Source organism: Seriola dumerili, unplaced genomic scaffold, assembly GCF_002260705.1.
Source record: "Seriola dumerili isolate Sdu_G_001 unplaced genomic scaffold, Sdu_1.0 BDQW01000161.1, whole genome shotgun sequence".
In the NCBI taxonomy this organism is placed as follows: Eukaryota; Metazoa; Chordata; class Actinopteri; order Carangiformes; family Carangidae; genus Seriola; species Seriola dumerili.
Window position 1 is genome coordinate 2711859 of NW_019174416.1, and position 12602 is coordinate 2724460.

The 12602-nt window shown below is 42.5% G+C and overlaps 1 protein-coding gene across 1 annotated transcript; it reads left to right on the forward strand.

The window, feature by feature from the left end:
* Positions 1 to 583: 583 nt before the first annotated feature.
* Positions 584 to 1702, forward strand: LOC111226681 (D(1) dopamine receptor-like). The gene has a single exon (XM_022751956.1). It carries the CDS (start codon positions 584 to 586, stop codon positions 1700 to 1702), a length of 1119 nt encoding a protein of 372 aa, XP_022607677.1.
* Positions 1703 to 12602: the final 10900 nt, after the last annotated feature.

Consider the following 12602-nt stretch of genomic DNA (forward strand, 5'->3'; position numbering starts at 1 on the left):
ACAACGCGCTCACGGGAAAATCCTGCTCTGACAGCTACAGCCAATACGATATTTTAAATCGGATCATGGTCAATACACAATATGGTATACATATAATCAGAGAGAAACCAAAATAAAATTGAAATATTTTTTAACAGTTTTGCGTTTTTATGACAGCTATGAATACAGCTAAGCCTATATCCAATGTTATATAACTCATTTCTTTAATCCACAGGGCTGCTGGTGACTTTAGTAAACAGACAGAGCATTCCTAAAATTACAGCTGTTACAGCGGACCTACAAACCGGGCAGACAGAAGAGCTCCATTCATTACACTGAGGAATTAAGTTACCACTAACTCTTCAGCACTGCAGCTTAAATGATGTCAAATCTAATTTACAAAGTCAGGGGCCAAATGTCGAGCCCAGAGAGGGATTGCCTCAAGCGTCTAATCCTTCATCTTTCATCAGAAGACACAATGATGGAGATTTTTTTGGCTGGCTGCAGCACAGGAGCCTCCTAGATTTTAATCCTGTGGATATGATGTAGCTCGACTCTTCAGTATGACTTAAATGAACGCTCTCCAACCCACACATGTTCAGGGATGGATCTCAAGAACTTGACAACTGTCATTGACAGTGGGTTTTTGGACGAGGCACCATCGAGCCGCGTCCTAACTGGCTGTTTCCTCTCGCTGCTCATCCTCACCACCTTGCTGGGAAACACTCTAGTTTGTGCGGCTGTCACAAAATTTCGACATCTTCGCTCTAAAGTGACCAACTTTTTTGTGATCTCCCTGGCCGTGTCAGACCTCTTGGTCGCCATCTTGGTGATGCCGTGGAAGGCGGTGACCGAGATCACTGGGTTCTGGCCATTTGGCTCCTTTTGTGACACCTGGGTGGCGTTTGACATTATGTGCTCCACAGCGTCCATTTTGAACCTTTGTGTGATAAGCCTAGACAGGTACTGGGCCATCTCTAGCCCCTTTCGCTATGAGAGGAAGATGACACCCAGAGTGGCCTATGTGATGATCAGCGTAGCCTGGACACTGTCTGTCCTCATTTCCTTCATCCCGGTGCAGCTCAACTGGCACAAGGCCCAAACTAAATCTTACACCCCTCTCAAAGGGTCGTCTGGCTCTTCAGGTCTAAACGCTACATCTTACCAGAGCCCAGAAAACTGTGACTCAAGCCTGAACAGAACCTACGCCATCTCAACATCTCTGATAAGCTTTTACATTCCTGTGGCCATCATGGTGGCCACCTACACCCAGATCTACCGCATTGCCCACAGACAAATCAGGAGGATCTCTGCCCTGGAGCGAGCGGCCGAAAGTGCCAAAAACAGACACGACAGCATGAGCGGAGGGTCCAGCATTGCGGAGTCCGAGAGCTCTTTCAAAATGACTTTCAAGAGGGAGACCAAGGTGCTGAAGACGCTGTCGGTCATCATGGGGGTGTTTGTGTGCTGCTGGCTCCCGTTCTTCATCCTCAACTGCATGGTGCCCTTCTGCGAGCAGTCGAGCGGAGGGGAGGCGTTCCCCTGCATCAGTCCCACCACGTTTGACGTGTTCGTGTGGTTCGGCTGGGCTAATTCCTCCCTCAACCCCATCATCTATGCCTTCAATGCAGATTTCCGCAAGGCCTTCTCCATCCTGCTGGGCTGCCACAGACTGTATCCAGGAGGCCACAACATAGAGACGGTCAGTCTAAACAAGAAATGACTCATGACTCTCTCACAGCACTGACTCATCTTTAATGCTAAGAGTACAAGCATTCCTGTTGAGGCCGGTCTGATCGACTTCAAACAAGGACGCTGCTCTCTGTGCTAACTCTCAGTGTGACTGAAGGATACCGTGACCCTATATGTACCCGTGTTTGCATTAGGCGAGCGGCCCGCCTGTGTGCAGACTATCAGAGCGAGCTTGTCGTGTTCGCCATGGTCACTACACTGTCTTCAGCTGGAAGAAGCTCCTGTAAGAGGAGAGGGGATATTGGGGATTGAGATTAAGACTCTCCGCTGTTGTGCCAGGGAGCTGGGAGTGCAGCAGTGCTGACACGCCTCTGGGATAGATAATCCCATGACTGGGCAGCACAGTCCCTAATGCTGTCAGACACTGCTCTCTTCAATACCATCACACACACGTACACAAACACAAACACTGTCAAAACATGCCCCTCTAAATACAGTGTAGTTGCAGCACTCAGCATGCACACTACAACAAATTACACGACAGCACACAGAAATACCGTTACTCATTACGTTAACATCCTGGGATTCCTGCGGTAATACGTCAAACCAAATCATGTTTCTACATAGATGAACATGTAGATAAAGTCCATCCACAAGCAACATTAAAGCTAGATTGGGAACAGATTTGATCTGACTTGATGTTTTAAAAGAAAGCTCTGAGAAGCGGACACCAATGAAAATAGGTCTGAATTTCTTTTGGAAGTAAAGGTACACAGACATGGAAAAAACAGCTTGTCAGTCTGCAGGTTGAAATGTCAACCCATTACAACTTTAAACCAAATTTACTCAACAGATGCCTCATAAATTATTTGTTTGACTGCTTGAAAGTGTTTTATGGATGAGTGTCTCATATTACTTTGTGTGTCCTGTATTTTTCATAAACAACAGCTGATGACCTCTTTTATGGAAAAGGCAAAGACCTTAACAAAGGTTTTGATTGACTTGTGGTGTTTTTGAATGTTCTGTTTGTTTTGGGGCTGAAACAGAATTGTAATTGATTGAGTCATGTTTGAGCAAATCTGTTTTAATTTGCTCTTTAAAGTTAATTATTAAAGGTGAATGTGGGTTTATTACAACTTGGATTTTATTTTGATAGGTTTAGCTATGATTTCTATTTATTATAATTACATTGTTCTCCCCAAAAGTAATCGCTGAGGAAATCTGGGAAACACTGACATCACCACAATGAAATCCGACAAGGCAAGAAACACGAGCAGACAAATGATCAGGCAAGAAGTAAACCAGCCCAGTTTGGGCAGATTACTGAAGCCATTTGGAGGCAAACTCGCAATGTCACTAATAACCCTTGATAGCACAAGAGAAAAAGAGAGAAATGGAACCCTTGCTGTAATGCAGCTGTAGTTTACAAAGCCATAAGAAAGCCTTACCTTTATCTGTGATTTTTCGAATCCAAAATGCTTCCTCACGTTTGGAAAAGCTTTCTACATTTAGCATTAGAAAAAGAACAAAAATAGCTCAGTTTACCGAGGGCAACAGGACATGCTTACACACTGTGAATTTTTACTTCAATTAAATAACTACAGATGGAATTTTTAATAATTTCGCTTTGGATGGTAGTTTTAGTTTCAAATAAAAAGTGACAGCCCTAGTGCACACAACTAAAGTATGTGTGTCAAAGTGGAACGAGGTTCATGTTTGTTTTGTTTGTTTAAAACCTGTGATCTGATTATCTGACTGCACTTCTTTGTCTCGTCAGATGCGTTTGTAGAAATGTCTCTGTGTTCCCAGATCTCAGAAGATAAATAAATACTTTTAACCTTTTGGAAGAAAAACCTGTTAGCTATCCTCCTGGCGTGTCTGGCAAACTCACAAATCAGTTGAGATATAATGCGTTCATTAGTGAGTCATAGAGGTGCTGGTACACTTTTTTCTAAAGATCTTTGGACAGAGCCAAGCTAACTGTTTCCCCTGCTTCCAATCTTATCTTAATGCTAAGCTAAGCTTATATAAGACCCAGGAATGATCCTATAAAGAGAGGCATGGCATGGTGGAGTATTAAGAACAGGATGCACTGCCTTCATCATTAGCAGTTAATTTGGTGTAATGTATTTATTTTGAAGTGCTAACTTACTTTATCAGGTAGCTGCAGTGAGCATTAATGACACAAACAAAAATTGTCGGTGTGTGTACTTGGCTATAAACAATCTCTCTCTAGAACATGCAGTTGTTATGAAGGTGTGACCCCTTGCATACATGTTATTATGTCACATTCATAACAGTATAACCCATCAGAAGAAACAGCGCAGGGTCTGTTTTAGCCATCTCAGTGCTCAGCTTAATAAAAGTGTATTTGTGCATTTTGATGAAATCCACTGTGAGTGTGTGATTGGCTGCGCAGCTTTGACCTCCACACAACAAACTTCCTGAAGCGCATTTCACACCAGAAAGGGTAAAACCTGATGGGACCAGCTGTGTCTCACAACCAAAATTTCACTCTCACATAACTCTGGTGTTCATGTGTGTGTTCAGTCTGGTGACGTCATTAGCAAAGTGAAAGGCCCAATCTGGAGTCGTGAATAGCCTGGTATAATAAGGTAGAGCAACCACTGTGACACCTCTTCATCCCTACTGTCGGTTTTGTTTCTGTTATTCGTTGCATTAAAGTTGTTTTAAACCCTCACATGATTGACTGGGCTCTTGAAACAATACCTGACAACAAAACATGATTTTTGGGTCATAACTAAAACAGGGAGACATGGGTGACTGTAAATTTCCATTTGCAGTGGTTGGAATACATCTGTCACAGGAACTTACACGCCCTGATCTATTCAGATACTTGAAAGGGGGAGAGAGAGGGGGAGATCGAGGTAGTTGTGTGAAGGTAGAGCAGAGCAGCGACAAGAATATGTGATGGATTATATTTTGTTAAGACCCAGTTAAACATTCCCCCACAGATCTGCCTGCTGATTCTTAAATGATAAATGAAAATCTATGTTGAATTGGCACCAATTTGATTTTTGTTTATCCAAGCAAATGAATATCTCTGTCGATGTGTCTGACATTCCACAACCATACAAATGTGAATTTGATGAATTTTGGTGTAAGTAGTTGCTTTGTCTTGTCAGATGAGCATTTTAAAATGATTACAGAGTCATAAATGACTCACATTAAACAGCAGGATTTAGAGGACGGATCTTTTAATCAAATTAACATCATGCTCATTAGAAATATGAAAAAGTTTAAATACCCTGATGATAAGTCTTTCTCTCTCGCACAAAGACACACACACACACACACACACACACACACACACACAGTTGTCCTTTAAAGCCCGCTTTCTCTGGGCCCCACACTGTCCTTGCCTCTGTGAAACCTCCTCAAGCGTGCCACGGGAAGGGAACAGCAATTAATTTGACTGACATCATTCAGAGTGATGGCTGAGGTGGCGACAAGACAGGGTGTGTGTGCATGTGTGGGTGGATGTCTGTGTGGTGCAGCGCAACTATCACCTGCTCCGGCACCCGACCCGGAGTCCCTGCAATGTCAACTGCACTCTGTAAACACAGAGAATTTGTTTCCTTTTTCTTTTCTTTTTTTTTTCCAGTGGAGCTTGTGAGATTCTCAAAGCGATACTGTCTTTTTAGATTGGCACATCGAAGAAGTGATATTCGACGTGGCAACTTCAGATGATGCTAATGACTGGCCCTGGGGAAATGATTTGCTGAGACAGAGAGAGAGAATGGGGCAAGGAGAGAGACAGAGTCTTATGTAAGTATCAAGCAATGGCAACTTAAAAAAGAGACTCCAAGGATGCTCTCTAAATATCACATAGTCCACGAGTATCACCAAAGTCAGACTGCTGTCACATCTATAATGAAGCATCCTCTGTGGCCACACGCTGTTTGCTTATAGACAGGCACACCTGTTCATTTGAAAGTGGATTTTTAATGTAGTTAATGTTTTCCTTATCTCCCTCTCTCTTCAGGAGGGATCTTGGGGAATTAAAATGCAATCACGAAAACAGTTTGCAATAATCTGTATTACTCTCCATTAAATATGTATTATTCACAAGTGGCAGAGCTATCATAATTGCACCAGAGCCTAATGCATTTTTAATACCTCACATGACACAAGCATAACTGAGAGTGAGCGTGTTTGTGACTCCAAAGTGCGTCAATACAGTCACATTCTGACAGACATGGATGCATTTTGCAAGTTGAAAAATGCCGTCGCTCCGTTTGCCCGTGTCTGGTCTTCATGGTGAGGTAAAAAGAGAGGGAGAGATCAACAAGACAAGCACGCACCTGGGCACGCACTTATTCATTCAGGGGAAATTTGTTCATGCGAGGGGCCAAAGAAGAATATCTTTTGTAAGCCGCAGAAGAAATTCAAAAAGTATGTAAACACATATCTGATTTTACAGTATAACAGGCTATTTCATCCAGAGCTTCAAAAATATATACATAAGCCTGTGCTGGAGACCACCCTGCATATCTTTTGACCTTTAGTGTTCGCCCTTTGCGGCAAGCCCCTCCATTCCTCCTCCTCCTCACACCCCTCTGCTCTCTTCCTCCGCCCTCGCTCTATTTACTGTATGTGCTGCGGGCCGCTGGCTGTGCTGTGTTGCCATTTGTCTCTCCAACTGGCTCCAACGAATGGAGCTCCTTTAATTTGTCAGTTCCTTTAATTTGTCAGCAATCTGCGATTGGCAGGAAGTGAGAGTGAGTGAGCGCAAGAGAGGATACTGTTGCACATAAAGGTAGAGCAGAAGCAACAGGCTTCATGATGAGAATGACACAGAAACTGCCAAGTAAACATCCTCATTAATCCACTTAGCTAACTACCACTTTCACATCTCACTGCACTCTCTCTCTTTTATATTCAAAAGCCAATGGCCCCTTCATCTGTTTTTCTCTTTTTTCTATATGTGTGGCTTCTTGTTTTCCTCAGAGTGCCTATATTGTTGCGTAAATCACCTCAAATAAATCTGAGAGAATGTACTTAGTTTGCAGTGTCATGGAGTGACCTCTACTGGAGATGGGCCGAAAATATAAATGATTTGACCTGGGTATTTGCTAAATTCGGCCCGATCAAATCCTCCAGAAATAATGACAGATTTGATGTATTGGCCGCATAATTGCTCATATCACCCTCATCTCTGGCCAATAACAGACTGTCAGTGAGGCACAGTCGAAAACATCAGTGAAGCATGTAAAATGAGAATGAAGCCAAGTCAGTGAATGCAGATCAAATTATACAATGAATAATGAGCTGGGTGCAGATGAGGCTGATGAATGGTGTTTTCAACAGGGGTGATGTCCACTCGAGCCACGCTCCGCAGCTTAGCTGGAGAGAGGTGCTGTCTGGCGGAGACGGCTCTGAGTGGAGATCATGCTGTTAATGATGCCAATGTTAATGCTCAAGCTGGTAGGATGCCCCGTGGGTGAATTGCAAAGATGCTAATGCTAATCAGCTAGCTTGTGGGGGGGTGGGGGGTGGGGTGTAGATGTGTCTTATCTCTTTAAGAGCACAACATCAGCAGCAGGACTTGACAGAGACGGAGAGAGCAGCAGAGTGATTGCTGAAGCTGTGCAGGGAAACTTTGAAATAATTGTCCCTTCCACCTGGGCTGAAGATAGGTGATGCCTGCTGTCTGTCTGTCCTGAGTGTGTTGGTAAACAGAGCTGACGATGAAGGAAAGGAGCTGATGCCCATGTCTGCCAACTCATGTTAATGCAAAACTCATATTCTTCAATTTTTAACACATATTAAAGACGTCAATCATTTGCTGCTATCGGCAGTAGAGCAACTGCGTGGGATAGTGATTAATGCAGTTTCATAAAAATTTGTCAATTTCAAACATCTGAAGTTACTGTAATCTAGTCCCCCCCCCCCCACCACCACCACCACCACCCACCACCCCCAATGCCTGGAGATAATCTCATCAGAAAACAATACATTTATGAGTCAGCTGAGTTGAAAACATCTGGTTATCAAACACGATCTCACTTACAAAACAGTGGTGGTTTGAAGTTATAATGACTCACTGTATCTAACTATCATTTACATTTCTCCAGACCAGACATGTTGCCCAATTACAAACTAATACTAGCACTACACAGGTGTTGTCGTTTTTTTAGTAGGGATTAAATCAAAAGGGGGAAGGGTTTCCCATCATGAGAAGTACTACACAACCTGTGAAAAAATTTATGTCTTTCTAAGACTCAGTAGGAGTCTGAAAATATAACCTTGATGATCTCAATGAAATACGCTATTGAACTGCATGATGGGAAATGAAAGAGGGATATCTCACCCTCTGCTTCAGTTTTCACCACTGATTATTTAATCTGTCTCTTGTGAGCTCCCCAACTTTATGGCATTGCAGTAATTAATAACTGGAATACCCTTTAAATAAACTCAAACAGGCCAGTGTGCTCTGTTATATGTGCTGGAAATTATGAGATTAACATTTTGTCAATGATTTCAAACCTCAATTTTTGCATGGTTCATAATTTTTTTTAATACATGATTAATAAAAAAGATGAAATGTTTCAATTGCGGTCAATATAAAATAAAGTAAACCACTCATTAAAATGCATCTGGCAGGAATAGAAGAACAGAAAGGGCAGGGAGAGAAACACCAACTACAATCATTGGTGACAATTCCCGGGAGAATATAAAAGCCTGGCATATTTTTTTAGGTTCTGCTCTGTGCATCCGAAAAGGGGATTAACAGAGCGGGAGGATAGTATAGAAGGCCACTCAGCAACAGACATCCCACTCGAGTGATGGCACGGTGACAAGCTGAACAAACATCTCCAACAGTGAGACAGAAAGAGCAGGAAGGAGGGGAGGGGAGGAGAGGGGAGGGAGATAAGGAAAGTGGGGTGGAAAGACTGCTCGAGAGATTAGGAAGAAACTGGGAGAAGACTGTGACAAGGTGTACGATGAGAAAATAGCTTTAAAGCAGTAATGGTCCACTCTAGCCCTGAAGGAACAAACGCTGAATCTTAGAAAGACACAGAAACCTTTTTTTCTTTGATTATCAGTGTTAATTTGGGTGATTTAAATTACATATTTAGAGGCCATGTTTAGAGGGATTACAACCCTGCCATGATCTTTTATAACACTCGGATGTCCTCCAAGTACGTCAGAAGCACGAGAGACAGCTGGAGGGGAGAGAGTGTGTTTAAATTCTCGAGGATCAGTCAGACTTAAAGCTGAAATCCGCATAAAAATTAATAACGACAATTAGATTACAGTCATTTTTAACCACTCGATTGGAGTTTGAAAAATACATTTTCTTTTGGCGTAGTGAAATAGTAGTGAAATGAACAGAAGGTTAAAAAATAATACTTAAATTTAAAAAATAAATTGGTTTAGTAGATAAACTGTGAGCTTCTGGAAGTTTTACTGTAACACAGCAGTTTAACAGAGTTGAGCGTTGAGCGTGAGACCAAATCTCCAGGTTGCTATTCTTGTCTGTCATGCATGAGCTTGTGAAATGCATTATTACTTTTCAGTGTGCTGACCAACACCTTCATATTCTTTTATTAGAATGAAAGTAGGTGCAGAGTATTAACTTCCCTTTAGAAGAGAACAAAGTCAGTGATGACGAGTGTAGAAAGCTGTATTTGTACTGTATATTAAAGGAGAGTCAGGACAGCACCGCTTCACTCAGACACTCCAGGAATAGAAACATCTCAAACATTGGTTACGGCTGCAGGATGGTGCTGTGGCTGTGCATTTGTGAGATGGTTTTTCAATTCCATAGGAGGGAATCAGACAGCAGACACAATTTGGTCTATTTTAAGAAGGGGCTTGTCAAACAGGAGCACAGCAGGAGCCTCTTTTACCCTCTGGAAAGTTCAGATGGGACCACACGAGCACGAGCAGACGCAAACACGAACACACTCACACGAGACCCAGCTGCGAGACTGTGGGAACAAGAATTTTGGATCCTTCATTTGGTCTCAGTCAGAGAACCAAAAAAAAATGTTTCATCACTTCTGCTTCTGCCAAAGAGCTGTTTAATGAAGTGTCCCACTCCAACCATCTAAAAATCAGACCTTTTCTCTCATCTTTAATGATATCACTGAAAGAAAATGTCAGACAAGAGAGGATGGCTGACAGCTTCTACCTGACAGGTTGATCTTATTAAAGTTAAATGCCGTTGAATAATCAACAACAGACCAGGAGAAGAGCCCGTGCAGCCGTCTGTTCTCTACACTTTCAAATAGCAGCTACATGACAGGAAATACAGCAATGAGCCGGAAAAAAAAAAAGAATCTCACAATTCTCCAGCTGACCAAATGCTGTTGTAACCCGTGTAACCTGCTGTAAGCCACTTTAGGGCTTACTGTGCATGTAACAATGTAATATGACTCCCATAGGACAAATCTGTTTTCCCTGCTGTTCCTCCACACAGAGGTCAAAGGTCGGGGTTGTCTGCAGTACAGCCTCCCTGCGGCTGGTAGGGATTCAGTGTGTTGCTCAAGGACACAACAGCAGGGTGGATGCTTGGGGGCTTGCACCCAGCTCTTTCTTACACCTGCCATTTTACCCGTGTGACCGCTCTAGTGAATGGTAAGAGGAGCTTTCTAGGAAAACTCATTCAGAGTCCAACTGTGAGGACTCTGCTACTGAATGTGATTCAATGGGTTAAGACCCTCAGCCACGACATTAACACACTCACAATGACAAGGTTACACATGGGGCTGATGGGAATGTCACAAGTTTTAAGTGAGTCATAATCAAAAGTATGGGACAGATTAGACTTTTGACCTGATGGTGGCGCTAGACGAAAAGTTAAGGGTTCAACAAATTAACAATTCATCCTCTGGGACACAATGAATATATGAACCGAATTTCATGGAAATCCATTCATTGAGATGACAGCAAGGTACCATGCAAGATGCTGGTCTGGAGCAATTTGAGGTGTCATGCCTATTTTGGACATGTGCTCTCTGCCTATTGGGAACTGTGAATGTCAGTACAAACATTTGTGCAAATCCATTTACTGCAGCAGATGACGAGATATTTCGCAAGATGAAGTGAAAACATTGACCTGCTGGTGGCGCTAGATTAAAGGTCAGGGGATCACCAAAGTCAGTAAGATTCATCCTCTATAGCCAATGAATGTCTTTGCCAAATTTTATGTCAATCCATCCCATAGTTGTTGACCAAAATGGCGGACTGATCACCTCAGCGACCAAACAACCAATATTTAAGAGCCACTGTGCTAACAAGGGGTTAAAACAATCACGTTCAGCTGTAGCCCTCTATTTAAAAAATGATTTATATTCAAAGGGTTTACATCAACACTGGGGAGACAGAGTGCAAGAGAGGAAGTGGAGATGGACGGTTTTTCTGAGGGCTATGTTAATCTTCTTTAATTGTCCCATCTGGAGTCTGCTCCCCTGCTTAGCCCACCTTCTGTTTATCAATAATTCAATATGTGACCAGACAGGAGCACAGGCCTGCAATGCAGAACTATATGCCTTACAAGAGGCATGTTTAATATTATTAAATCTAGTAAAGGTGTACATGTTTTATGAGAATGGAAAATAAAATTAAGCACTAACTGTTCAAAGTCCTTTCATAAGGGTGAAAATTACTTCTGCAAGCACGATTCTGAAGTCTGGTAACTTCAAGTAAAACCACATCATAGACAGAGCCAACAGCCTAAATTTAGTTAATCTAATCTCTGTAGATGAATTTAAGTGACACGGATGATGAATTGTGCAGTAACAGTTTCTCACACAAAAATGGAAATGTGGTCATAACCTCTGCTCTTTCCCATATTCACCAAGACTCGAATTTCACTGTTCAGAACATCTGAGGTATATAATCTCAGTCGGGTCTGTCTGTGTGGATCAGTCTTCATATTTCTGAATATCTGGGTGCATATCTCATGTCAGCGAGTGCGTTCTTAAGTTACCAGAGAGCGTTGGAGGGCTAGGTCTCCTTCAGTACAATAGAGGCCATGGGGGAGATTGATGACTCATAGGATCACAGGAGAGAGAGCGGTCACACAGATCTGTGAGGAGACAATAGTGAAGGCTACAGATGGCACTGCTCTGAAAAGGCTCGGACAGGGGGTATAAACCTCCCACTGGGCAATGTATGGATGTCACTGCGAGACGCAAATTCAGATGACATTGGTGTGCCCTATCTGGAAGAGTCACTTCAGAACAAAATAAAAGAGCTCTCATCTTAAAAAGATGGTGCTTTACAGTTTTACTAATGAGGAGAAAAGAGGACAGTATGCACTGAATGTAAGGTGTTATAAACAGTAACTAACATGTAACTTCATGCTGTTCTTTAGTCTCAGAGGTCAACAGCAATGTTCTGCCCAGATGTGTTCATCTCAGGCCTTCAAAAGGGCACCTGGCTGCACAGGAGAAGGCACACATACAATCATGTCTGTGAACACAACACTCGGTCTGTGCTTTGTAGGGGGTGAGAACACATTCCTACAATAACACCCTTAGAAATAAAAAAAAAAATCCACAGGGGTTGAGAGTTGGAGAAGCAGACAGAAAAACACACAGGGTGAGAGACAAAGAGAGTGAAAATGTATGTGTGTTTCAAGGCCATAAACATTAGAACAAATATTTTTAAAATGATAATATCCTGGAGTGTGCTGCTCTCATTTCTGTGGTGACTTCTTCCCTTTGTTGCCATCAGTGCCCCAGATCTACAAAAACACAGACATGACCCCAGAGGAAGCTTTCTGTCTTATAACCTCAAAGCCAAAGCTTTTAGGTGTGTCTTTATGTTTAAATAGGTCACGTTTTTTGATTGAGGGAAACGTCTCTTGAAAACCAGTTGAAAGAACTAAACAAAAGACAGAAACTGCTAGAGGTGGGATTACTCTGAGCATAGAGGATGAGGACTGCCTGTGAGTG

What these genes read in the sequence shown, in the direction of transcription:
- LOC111226681 (XM_022751956.1), top strand. Translation starts at nt 584, where the DNA reads ATGGATCTCAAGAACTTGACAACTGTCATTGACAGTGGGTTTTTGGAC.